Below are 12912 nucleotides of genomic sequence, written 5' to 3'. Positions count from 1 at the left end.
TAGTGAGTGCATACATTCCTTTTTTCTTCATACTGGCCCCCTGTGGGAATCAAACCCACAACCCTGGCGTTGCAAGCGCCATGCTCTACCAACTGAGCTACACAGGGCTATACATGCACTACTGTAAGATTTGATATACATTATGATGTTTTATCGTTTCTTTGTTAGTCATACCGCACGATTCCTTGTTTTTGTAATTTTTGGAAGATTCTGTATTTCTCCTCCCATGACACAATGCTCTGCCTAGTTAGCTGCCTGCAGTAAGCTTTGCTGGATAGCAAGCCCAGACGAACCTTAGTCGAAATATATTGCTTGTGTCATACGTTATGAGTGCATTTCACATGCGCCTGGCACCTACTACCATACCCCATTCAAAGGCACCTAAATCTTTAGTCTTGCCCATTCAACCTCTGAATGGCACACATACACAATCCATGTCTCAATTGTCTCAAGGTCGCTTTGGATAAAAGCGTCTGCTAAATGGCATATTATTATTATTATTATTATAAGGCCTAAAAATCTTTTTTTTTTTAAACCTGTCTTCTTCCCTTCATCTACATCAATAAGGGAATCATAGCTTTCACCTGGATTCACCAGGTCGGTCTATGTTATGGAAAGAGCAGGTGTTCCTAATGTTTTATACACTCAAGTGTATTCCTATCTAGGGCCCTGGTCAAAGGTAGTGCACTGTGTAGGGGATAGGGTGCTGTTTAGGACGCCAACACAGTCTCCTGTGACTATCAGACTGTCAGCTCTAGCCCCTGCTAGCCCAACTGGCTCTGGTCCATTCACTACAGATCAGTAGTGTGGGGATTCATAGTAGTATTTGTTTGTATGATAAGCATTTGCAATGTTTCTATATGATTTTCTTGGGCTATGTTTGCAAGACGTTTCAAACCTAAAATGTTTTTCCTTACTGTTGTTCAGATTAACGCTGTTGTTAATCTTTGATTTTATGATAATAATTCACACAGATAGATTATAGCTAAGTAATTTCTAAGAATCAGTAACACGGAATATATAAATCATTATCGACTTAGAATGAGAGTTAAGAAAACAAATGTGTGCCAGATAAGAAAGGGGAAACTAAAACACGTGCCTGAATCACGCCCACGGTCTGAGCTTCATCCTTCAAAAACTCCTTCAAAACAATTATTTGTATTTCTTATCAACAGAACAGTAAATAGAAGTTTGCAGAGTTTGACCCGGCTGCTACCAAGATATAAAACACATCAGGCAGAGCAGGATTACACTACTGAACGTTCCACAGAAAAGCCTGTCCACATTCAATTACATTCAATTCCACTCCATTCCATTCCATTCAATTCAATAAACTTTATTAATCCCAAGCGGGCAGTTAGCCAGATACAGCCGGTCTTAAAAGTGACGGCCACGAGTCAACACATAACAGGATAAATGCAAACTGTATTACCCTGGGACCGGAGCCCTGCTTGCTGTAAGCAGAATAACTCCTACTCTATGGAATGTTAAATATGCACTGTGCACTGTAGACTTTCTAACGTTGAATTACCTGTATGCACTGTAGACTTTCCAACGTTTAATTACCAGTATGCACTGTAGACTTTCCAACGTTTAATTACCAGTATGCACTGTAGACTTTCCAACGTTTAATTACCAGTATGCACTGTAGACTTTCCAACGTTTAATTACCAGTATGCACTGTAGACTTTCCAACGTTTAATTACCAGTATGCACTGTAGACTTTCCAACGTTTAATTACCAGTATGCACTGTAGACTTTCCAACGTTTAATTACCAGTATGCACTGTAGACTTTCCAACGTTTAATTACCAGTATGCACTGTAGACTTTCCAACGTTTAATTACCAGTATGCACTGTAGACTTTCCAACGTTTAATTACCAGTATGCACTGTAGACTTTCCAACGTTTAATTACCAGTATGCACTGTAGACTTTCCTACGTTTAATTACCAGTATGCACTGTAGACTTTCCAACGTTTAATTACCAGTATGCACTGTAGACTTTTCCAACGTTTAATTACCAGTATGCACTGTAGACTTTCCTACGTTTAATTACCAGTATGCACTGTAGACTTTCCAACGTTTAATTACCAGTATGCACTGTAGACTTTCCAACATTTAATTACCAGTATGCACTGTAGACTTTCCAACATTTAATTACCAGTATGCACTGTAGACTTTCCAACGTTTAATTACCAGTATGCACTGTAGACTTTCCAACATTTAATTACCAGTATGCACTGTAGACTTTCCAACGTTTAATTATCAGTATGCACTGTAGACTTTCCAACGTTTAATTACCAGTATGTACTTTAGACTTTCCAACGTTTAATTACCAGTATGCACTGTAGACTTTCCAACGTTTAATTATCAGTATGCACTGTAGACTTTCCAACGTTTAATTACCAGTATGCACTGTAGACTTTCCAACGTTTAATTACCAGTATGCACTGTAGACTTTCCAACGTTTAATTACCAGTATGCACTGTAGACTTTCCAACGTTTAATTACCAGTATGTACTTTAGACTTTCCAACGTTTAATTACCAGTATGCACTGTAGACTTTCCAACGTTTAATTACCAGTATGTACTTTAGACTTTCCAACGTTTAATTACCAGTATGCACTGTAGACTTTCCAACGTTTAATTATCAGTATGCACTGTAGACTTTCCAACGTTTAATTACCAGTATGCACTGTAGACTTTCCAACGTTTAATTACCAGTATGCACTGTAGACTTTCCAACGTTTAATTACCAGTATGCACTGTAGACTTTCCAACGTTTAATTACCAGTATGCACTGTAGACTCTCCAAGTCCTTCAAATGAGACCAGTGGAAACATTATGCTTAAACTGCTTGTGAAGGCGGAACGAGGAAGCTGTCGCCAACATGAACTTCACACAGGCCTGGGCTAAGGGCTTAGACCACCCTGCTGGTTGTGAGAAGGAAAGGTTCTATTTGTTGATTCTCCAAGGCGTTGTTCACCACCCTCTACATTTACATTTACATTTTAGTCATTTAGCTGACGCTCTTATCCAGAGTGACTTACAGTTAGTGAGTGCATACATTTATTTTTTTATTTTTTATATTTCCTTTTTTAAATTTATTTGTATTTAATTTTCTGTGGGTTTTTTAAATTATATTTTTATATTTTTTTATTATTTTTTTCATACTGGCCCCCCGCGGGAATCGAACCCACATCCCTGGCGTTGCAAACGCCATGCTCTACCAACATCCCTGCCTGCCATTCCCTCCCCTACCCTGGACGACGCTGGGCCAATTGTGCGCCGCCCCATGGGTCTCCCGGTCACGGCCGGCTACGACAGAGCCTGGATGCTGTGCATACTCTAAACACTACTGGCCCATTTACCAGGCAAGTGTAAATATGCCCAGGAACTAAAGTTTCTTTTCATCCTGGTTGTTCAGGCAGGAAGACAATAGTCAGTCAAACAAGGTGGTTAAACATCGCCTTGCGATTGTCCCCATTGACTTATCCCCCGATGCTTCGAGACCGTGCACAACAACAATACAACGGCTCTTCCTGTACTGGGAACTAGGGCTGGGATTCCGGAGGGGGGACAATACAACGGCTCTTCCTGTACTGGGAACTAGGGCTGGGATTCCGGAGGGGGGACAATACAATGGCTCTTCCTGTACTGGGAACTAGGGCTGGGATTCCGGAGGGGGGTCAATACAACGGCTCTTCCTGTACTGGGAACTAGGGCTGGGATTCCGGGGGGGGTGGACACACACAAAGTCAATCATATTGCACAGGTTGTTTGTTTGTAGCTGTGCTTGTTGGAATCGTGGCCTCAGTTTCTAGTCTGGTGAGTGTGAAGACTGAAGTGTAGCCTACATACTTCCACTAAACCAGGCTACGCACAAATGTGTCCCTCTACCATGGTGACTACATAAATACACCCTAACACTGGCCCTGCCTAGCATAACACTGACAATGGCCCTGCCTGTGTCTCCCTGTTACACCCCACACACACACACTGTAAATGTCAGGGCTCAGGGGGAGGATGGCTCAGCCACCACAGGGGCTGGAGCAGGAGCTGGCATAAAGAAGGTTGCTGTGGAGCTGGCTGCTAGCTTCAACACAGACACAGTCAGACAGCAGGGAGGCTAGAGAGGGCAGGGAGGCTAGCCTAAGGAGAGGGGGCAGGGAGGCTAGCCTAAGGAGAGGGGGCAGGGAGGCTAGCCTAAGGAGAGGGGGCAGGGAGGCTAGCCTAAGGAGAGGGGGCAGGGAGGCTAGCCTAAGGAGAGGGGGCAGGGAGGCTAGCCTAAGGAGAGGGGGCAGGGAGGCTAGCCTAAGGAGAGGGGGCAGGGAGGCTAGCCTAAGGAGAGAGGGCAGGGAGGCTAGCCTAAGGAGAGGGGGCAGGGAGGCTAGCCTAAGGAGAGAGGTCAGGGAGGCTAGCCTAAGGAGAGGGGGCAGGGAGGCTAGCCTAAGGAGAGGGGGCAGGGAGGCTAGCCTAAGGAGAGGGGGCAGGGAGGCTAGCCTAAGGAGAGGGGGCAGGGAGGCTAGCCTAAGGAGGGAGGGAAGGGAGGCTAGCCTAAGGAGAGAGGGCAGGGAGGCTAGCCTAAGGAGAGGGGGCAGGGAGGCTAGCCTAAGGAGAGGGGGCAGGGAGGCTAGCCTAAGGAGAGAGGTCAGGGAGGCTAGCCTAAGGAGAGAGGGCAGGGAGGCTAGCCTAAGGAGAGGGGGCAGGGAGGCTAGCCTAAGGAGAGGGGGCAGGGAGGCTAGCCTAAGGAGAGGGGGCAGGGAGGCTAGCCTAAGGAGGGAGGGAAGGGAGGCTAGCCTAAGGAGAGGGGGCAGGGAGGCTAGCCTAAGGAGAGGGGGCAGGGAGGCTAGCCTAAGGAGAGAGGGCAGGGAGGCTAGCCTAAGGAGAGGGGGCAGGGAGGCTAGCCTAAGGAGAGGGGGAAGGGAGGCTAGCCTAAGGAGAGAGGGCAGGGAGGCTAGCCTAAGGAGGGAGGGAAGGGAGGCTAGCCTAAGGAGACTCGGAAGGGAGGCTAGCCTAAGGAGAGGGGGCAGGGAGGCTAGCCTAAGGAGAGGGGGCAGGGAGGCTAGCCTAAGGAGAGGGGGCAGGGAGGCTAGCCTAAGGAGGGAGGGAAGGGAGGCTAGCCTAAGGAGAGAGGGCAGGGAGGCTAGCCTAAGGAGGGAGGGAAGGGAGGCTAGCCTAAGGAGGGAGGGAAGGGAGGCTAGCCTAAGGAGAGAGGGCAGGGAGGCTAGCCTAAGGAGAGTCGGAAGGGAGGCTAGCCTAAGGAGAGTCGGAAGGGAGGCTAGCCTAAGGAGACTCGGAAGGGAGGCTAGCCTAAGGAGACTCGGAAGGGAGGCTAGCCTAAAGAGAGTCGGAAGGGAGGCTAGTCTTAAACAGAGAATAAACTAAAGAGACAGACACTTTTATTCTTCCTGTGTAGTAAGTTAGGTAGTAGCAGCCAATACAAGATGCCTGAGGGTGAATTTCAACATACTGCCTTCCAAACCTGTCGCAATGTTTATAACTAATCAACGCACTGAACTACAACAGCAACACTTTCTCTAGGCAACAGGGTTAACAATAACAATTGTCTCTGTCATGAGTGGAGTGGAGTATTTAAGTTGTCAGTTGACACACTGTAACAAAGCATTTACTGCCAGTGCACAGAGTAAACAGAGGTCAGGAAAAGTCAATTCCATAGAAACCATCCTGAATGAATGACAGTTGATACGGTCCAACTACAAACTGCATAGCAAATCACACAGCACGCTGCTATGGGCTATGCTGCTAGAATGTTCTGTCTGCATTACTGCTGAGTCAGGTCTAGCAGTAATGCAGCCAACTCCAGACCACACACCCCTCTTGGCGACTGGGGTTTGATTTAGTGATGGGGGGGGGGGTCGATGCAGTTACATATCGGGATATTATTTTTGACGAAATATCGTATTGTTTTGACAATATCGCAATATTATTTTTGCGCTAGTTGGCTGGACTTGCACCAAAACTCCAGTATTTTTCCTTCATAACTTGTTCTCCATCGTCTTTTTAAATAGGGAGCCAATTTGTTTTCAGCACTTTTATTTCTATGACTGATCAAAACTCATTTTCTCATGAGAGAGAGAGAGAGAGAGAGAGAGAGAGAGAGAGAGAGAGAGAGAGAGAGAGAGAGAGAGAGAGAGAGAGAGAGAGAGAGAGAGAGAGAGAGAGAGAGAGAGAGAGAGAGAGAGAGAGAGAGAGAGAGAGAGAGAGAGATGACTGTAGCTGGCAGAGTGACTGAATGAGATCAATCCGGTTGAGGAGGGGGTTTCTATGGAAACTATTAGGCTCTAACCACTCTCGCCTGCCTGCTGAACAACACCATGTACTAGCCTGGTAAAAACAACAACACAAACAGGATGCCTACCCCCTAAAAAGAATACTGTTCAGAACATATTTAATTGATTGTATATAGTGAGTAAGCACTCACTGAAATGAGTAAAAGCTTGTATCTCTCCGTCAACAGATCAAAAGGCAATCTCGGTTCATTGAATTGATTAATAAACCAACATAGTAACACTTGAAAAACATACTTTTCATATATCCGTTGTCCCCTCATGAAGACATTGGCTTCGTTGTCCAGCGGAAACGTCCCGTCATCTTTCCTGAAGCGATAGAAGAGTTTCATGTCTTTGAACTCCTTGTGTTCGTCACAAACTGCAACACAAAAAAAGGAACAATGTTTGTTTACATTTAGCTAACTGACAATTGCCTCAACTTTTTTCCACACAAACAGCCCACTAAACAGAGGTGAATTTACCCGAAATCTTCGTAGTTAATAATGGCATTATATTTCTCTCGACAACCCAGTGCCAGTCAATCCTCTGAAGTGATATAAAATTGACAAATTAAGCACTTTGCTGTTCTTTGAGTGGTGAGGTCTGAGTTTAAAGTGTTATGTTAGCTACACAGCTTTCTGGAAACTCATAGGTCATCCTACATATTAACCTTCAACAAGACATTGTTGTGCTAGGCTACATCCAAACTGGCTGAGAGAAAAGACAGCCAACAGAACTAGAGAGACAGAGGATTTGTCTCTTCACAGAAAATGACCCCAAAAAACATTAGGCACCAAACGAAAGAAAAGGGGGGGGGGGGGGAAGGACTATCTGGATACAAAAAAAACATTTTCTGTCGATTGCCGTAATGAATGAGACCCAGATGTCAGAAGAATGTAGAGAAGCAGGATCTGGCTGTTCCCAGAAAATGCCAAGCTCAGGGGAGTATTAATTAGGGCACACCATAACAAAACGCTTAGCAACAGAAAACAGAAATGAGCGCTTCTTATTGGACAGGTCCAGGAAATCTCTCCGTTTCAGTCCGTTTCCTTCCATTTGGTTCCTAATGAACACAACCCAGATGTCACTGGTCCTGTCAGAAGGCCCTACCGTGATGGATGATGCTCTGGTCCAGGAGTTTCTGCATGATCTTGATGGCTGTGTCTCTGTCTGACGCCTCCTTGTGCTCCAGCAGCCAGTCGATCAGCTCCTTGGCCACGAAGCAGTTGGGATACGTCCTCAGGTGATGCCTGCGGTCCTTAATCACCTTCCCTTCATGGAGACGCAACCTGTGGAACGAACAACACAACATCAGGCTATGAACAAACTGTAGTTTCTCTCCCTTTCGGTCTCCTTCTCTGTCTCCCTCTCTGTCATTTTACATTTACATTTTAGTCATTTAGCAGACGCTCTTATCCAGAGCGACTTACAGTTAGTGAATACATTTTATTTATTTACTTTCTTTTTTTTTTTCATTTTTTTTTTTAAATCTTTTTTTTATTTTTATACTGGCCCCCCATGGGAATCGAACCCACAACCCTGGCGTTGCAAACGCCATGCTCTATCAACAGAGCTACATCCCTGCCGGTCATTCCCTCCCCTACCCTGGACGACGCTGGGCCAATTGTGCGCCGCCCATGAGTCTCCCGGTCGCGGCCGGCTGCGACAGAGCCTGGATTCGAACCAGGATCTCTAGTGGCACAGTTAGCACTGCAATGCAGTGCCTTAGACCACTGCGCCACTCAGGAGCTGACTCTCGGTCTCTCTCTCGGTCTCTCTCTCGGTCTCTCTCTCGGTCTCTCTGTCATATGCTGTAACTACAGTACACATGTTCAGGAAAGATTAGGCCTATAGCTAGTAATGTAGACTATTCTTACCTCGTCTGTGGAACAACACAACGTCAGGCTATTGACATGCTTTGTAACTGTAGTGACATAACTTCTCCTATACTGACATAACTTCTCTCTCCCCCCACTCTCTCTCTCCCCTCCGTTGTCTCTCCCCCCTACCCCCTCTCTCTCCCCCCACTCTCTGTCTCCCCTCTCTGTCTCTCTCTCCCCTCTCTGTCTCTCCCCTCGCTCCCCTCTCTGTCTCTCTCTCCCCCTCTCCGTCTCTCTCTCCTCTGTCTCTCCCCCCTCCTTCGCTCTCTCCCCTCCTCCTTCGCTCTCTCCCCTCCTCCTTCGCTCTCTCCCCCCTCCTTCGCTCTCTCCCCCCTCCTTTGCCCTCTCTCTCTCTCTCTCCCCCCCTCCTTCGCTCTCTCTCCCCCCCCTCCCCTCTCTCTCTCTCTCCCCCTCCCCTCTCTCTCTCCCCCCGTCCTGTATGTACAGTCTTTTATAACATAGCCTTAGCTCCTCTTTCACGCGTCTGTACTTCATGTTCACTCTCTCAGGAAGGACATGTATGTACATGTATTGTGTATTCGTACCACATGTTCCAGTTTCCTGGTGGTTGTCTCCAAGAGGAAGTGACAACAACAAACAGTGTGGTGCACATTGGTGGCCTCAGAACGGTGGTTAGGTTAGATAGTCATTGTTACACAACAGCATGCTGACTCAAAGTATAGGCTATGTTTTTTAAAGTCGACAAGTTACACTTGTTTTATATCCTTCATTGAATTAGATTGTGTTCATTTGAAGTTACGGACATTGTGTAACATAAAAGGATATTCAGAGAATTCTGCTTATGAGTGCAGTGTATGGATTATGAATGTGTTATGAAGCACTTATGTAACCTAATAGGTTTTGCTCCTCAAATAAAGTGTTACCGGGTAGGACATCTGTCAATACTACGTTAGTTAGACAGGTCTGAGGATTATGTGTATGGATGGATTAGGATTGTGTTATGAAGTCCTTATGTAGGTATACGTTTGCCCTAAAGTGGACAGGTCTGAGGAGGATGTACAGAGGGATTAAGTAGACAGGTCTGAGGAGGATGTACAGAGGGATTAAGTAGACAGGTCTGAGGAGGATGTACAGAGGGATTAAGTAGACAGGTCTGAGGAGGATGTACAGAGGGATTAAGTAGACAGGTCTGAGGAGGATGTACAGAGGGATTAAGTAGACAGGTCTGAGGAGGATGTACAGAGGGATTAAGTAGACAGGTCTGAGGAGGATGTACAGAGGGATTAAGTAGACAGGTCTGAGGAGGATGTACAGAGGGATTAAGTAGACAGGTCTGAGGAGGATGTACAGAGGGATTAAGAAATCCTTATATAGGTGGTGCACTTCCAATAAAGTTTGACAGATGTCCTCACTACAAATTAACTAACTGAAACATTCTAAAATGAACGATTAAAACAAGTTTCAACTGTTGACAGTATGTATAATGGTCTGTCATGTAGGTGGTATCACTTCATATAAATCAGTCAGGTCTGTCATGTAGGTGGTATCACTTCATATAAATCAGTCATCAGTCAGGTCTGAGTGAGGAGGAGGAGTGTCTGTCCAGGTCGTTAAATGTCCCAGGCCTCCGCAGACAGACAGGATAGAATAAAAACTCTTTACACACAGTCTGGGTTCCTTGTCTATTCTGGCTCTTCTTTCAGTACGAAGATGACGAAAGATAGCAGATGTGCAACTAAATCAAGCAGGAGAGGAGAGGTTGAGGCTGACGAGCCAAAGCTCAAGATTGGCCAACGAAAGTGAATCTAGCTGTCTAACTGAATGATCCTTTAACCTTAACGACGACACCGTCTCAAAGCGCACCTACAGTACATGTTCACAGCAGAGTAATGCAAATGTTATGTAGCCTCTTGGACTGGTCAGTGACAGCGACCCATGAACAACACTACAACTAAAACCACTAGAAAGCGGATTAGTTAAAGAACTAGGAATAAAAGTAATCGTCCTCAAGACGTGTCCTGGATAGCCCTTGTGTTTATCGGAGTGATTTACCTATAATGTTAAATGGAGAAAGCTAACAAACAGCCATCATTCATTACAGCTGCTCCTCTGGCTCTTCTTGGTCTCTGTAGAATCTACTACTGGCTAGCGTCTCCTGGATTAGATTTGGCAGCTCAGTCCGAGCCTCGAGGCCCTATAGGGCTCTGGTCAAAGTAGTGCACTATGTAGGGCATAAGGTGCCATTTGGGACGCAGCGTGTAACCTAAACCCACAGGGCAACCCGCCATGAACCACACGGCTTGGTTTCCTCACAATAATTATAAACCAGGGGTCCAAAATACCATTCTAACCCTACAGAACTCAAGGAAGCATAGGCTCATGTCATGTTATAATGTGAGTGAAGCTAATCTTCAACACAACAGCATGTCTTGTACTGTTGTTCAACTGGGCCAAAGGGGCAGGTGCCAGGTGCACTGTGTTCAGCTGTGACCAATTATTCCAGGCAGCACTGCTAGTGCTAGCCAGTAGCCAGCAACATCTGTGGTGGCATGTCTAAGACAGGGCACCCTATTCCCATACACTAAAGGCAATAGGGTACCATTTGGGACGCTGACATAGCCTATCCCCAGATGACCTCTATTCAATGAGAGACAAGTCTTCCTGTTCTTATTTACACTAAGCATGTGTCATTACATTGTTGGGAGAAAAACATGGCAACTAGACCAGACTAGTACTGTGCAATGCTGTGGCAGGTTAAAAGACATGGCAACTACACCAGACTAGTACTGTGCAATGCTGTGGCAGATTAAAAGACATGGCAACTACACCAGACTAGTACTGTGCAATGCTGTGGCAGGTTAAAAGTAGGGCTGGGATGATACTTGTTAGTATCGTGGCAAGGAAACAAAACAAAGCATATTTAACTCCTTTAGGAAAACATTACGTTGTCATCCAGAGACACATTTATATTCCAAGTTATAGCACACAATATTCTACATACAGCAGGTTTTTAAAGGACGGTCTGCTTCCTGTTCTCATTTTTGCAGTATAAAAAAAAAAAAATGCGATACTGGTATCATCACAGCCCTAGTTAAAAGAGACCATTTTAGTGAGGGTCAAAGATGAATCGTGATTGGGAATACTGACATTGAGTTTATTGATGTGATTTGACCATGATGATAAAGTCCTGCGAACACACAGCAACTTTCCCCACACACATCTGACAGGTGATAAAACCTTTCAATGCCAATTATAATTAGTCATTTCACTGATGTTGACACTCACAAGGTGTCCCTTCTTGCTATCTCACTATTTCAATAGTGCTTTTTATGGCACCACTATTATGGGCCAAGGGTGTGTGTGTGTGTGTGTTTGCTCTGTTGGTCCACAAATAGCAGGTGTTATTTCCCTTAAACTAACACAAGCAGCAGTGATCTTCAGATTGACACCACAATTAATGAATTAAATAATTGCTGTCAGTTACACGATGCACAAAAACCTTTGACACTTGAAATAATCATATTGTGTGCACTAGGCCAGGACAATGCAATACACACTCACATTGCAGACAGGTATTGTATTGTATTTGTGCATTGGTTTGAAATGGGGACAATTCACGCCTTTGTTTGAACAGCCGCAACACAGTTTGAACAGGATCATACAGAGCTCTCAGCTCGAGCCAGCCACTCCTACCTCAACTGCTCTCCGGTGACCAGAACCTCGGCCATGCGCTCGAGCTCCGCAGCCTTCTTCTGCATTGTGTTCCCGATACCATCCATCTCTTTACAACTGTCAAAATAACGGAACTATTATCAGCACTTTAAATACTGTACACAAGCCAAGGCATCATCGCCTGTGAAAACGTGCTACAGTTCACCATGCATGGCTTGTCAATTACATATGGATAGGCAACTGTCTGAATAGCTCAACTGTATTCTGCCCTAATGACTGTAGCTATACTGTATTACAGTGTCATAACTGTGACGTAACCAGTCATTTGTTTATCATGCATTGCAGAAGATCAACAGCACAGCACAATCTATTGAAATAAACTGGATATTAGATAACGTTAGCTCACAGTGCAATCATATTCTCCATGATCACAGGCAAAACTCTCCTGCTGTGGTCCTTCTCTGACACACACGTGCTGTAGTATTTGATCATTACTTGCACATTTAAATGCATCAAAAATTTATAATTTACCTTGCAACCACCATGGATGAAAAATAGCTGATCTATTGTTCCTCGAGATCACGTTGTCCTAGATTTGCAAACCAGCAGCATAATCTGAGAAATTCATTTAAAAAAACTAGTTTCGCAGAGGGAAAAATTATCAGCTGCTATCGTTATGCCAGAGGGGAGGCTAGTTTGGCTAGTTTAATGTTGAACTTCTTTTGTATTCTAGAAATTAAACTGGTCCGCTAACCATCAAATATATGCATAATATTTTCTCGTCGGTAAAGTTTCATCCAAAGAACAGCGATTCCTCGTGACATTTGCATATATTTCTTCAGTAATGAGCTCCCCTCGCACCTCTGCCTCTGTTTACTACACGATCCTATCATGAAAAGCACGTTGACACAGTGCAGTGTCGCCAACAATTTTTCAGTGAGATCTGCTATTGGCTTCTTGATTTGTCGCCAGAAGACGCTAGATGACGTTTTACCGTTGCCGCGATGACGTCACATCACGATTTTGCTTAGCTGCGGCACAACTGCGGTCCCCCACGTAACGTTTTCGCCGTCTTCCGCCGCACATTGTGCTTCGCTGACTGTTG

At 45.2% G+C, this 12912-nt stretch overlaps 1 protein-coding gene across 1 annotated transcript in view; it reads right to left on the bottom strand.

The window, feature by feature from the left end:
• Window positions 1–12664, bottom strand: part of deptor (DEP domain containing MTOR-interacting protein) — an 82451-nt gene extending 69787 nt beyond the window's left edge. Inside the window, exons 1-4 of the mRNA XM_084157742.1 lie at window positions 12339–12664; window positions 11829–11924; window positions 7405–7583; window positions 6550–6673 (exon numbers count right to left, since the gene is read on the bottom strand). Coding sequence (XP_084013868.1) covers window positions 6550–6673; window positions 7405–7583; window positions 11829–11924; window positions 12339–12352 — 413 coding nt within the window. The 5' untranslated portion in view covers window positions 12353–12664. The remainder of the gene's footprint in view (window positions 1–6549; window positions 6674–7404; window positions 7584–11828; window positions 11925–12338) is intronic.
• Between the last annotated feature and the right edge of the window lie 248 nt (window positions 12665–12912).

This window comes from Coregonus lavaretus, assembly GCF_964263955.1.
Source record: "Coregonus lavaretus genome assembly, chromosome: 3".
Taxonomy (NCBI): domain Eukaryota; kingdom Metazoa; phylum Chordata; class Actinopteri; order Salmoniformes; family Salmonidae; genus Coregonus; species Coregonus lavaretus.
Note: the sequence above shows the minus strand (reverse complement) of the source record. Positions and strands in the feature narration are given on the sequence as shown.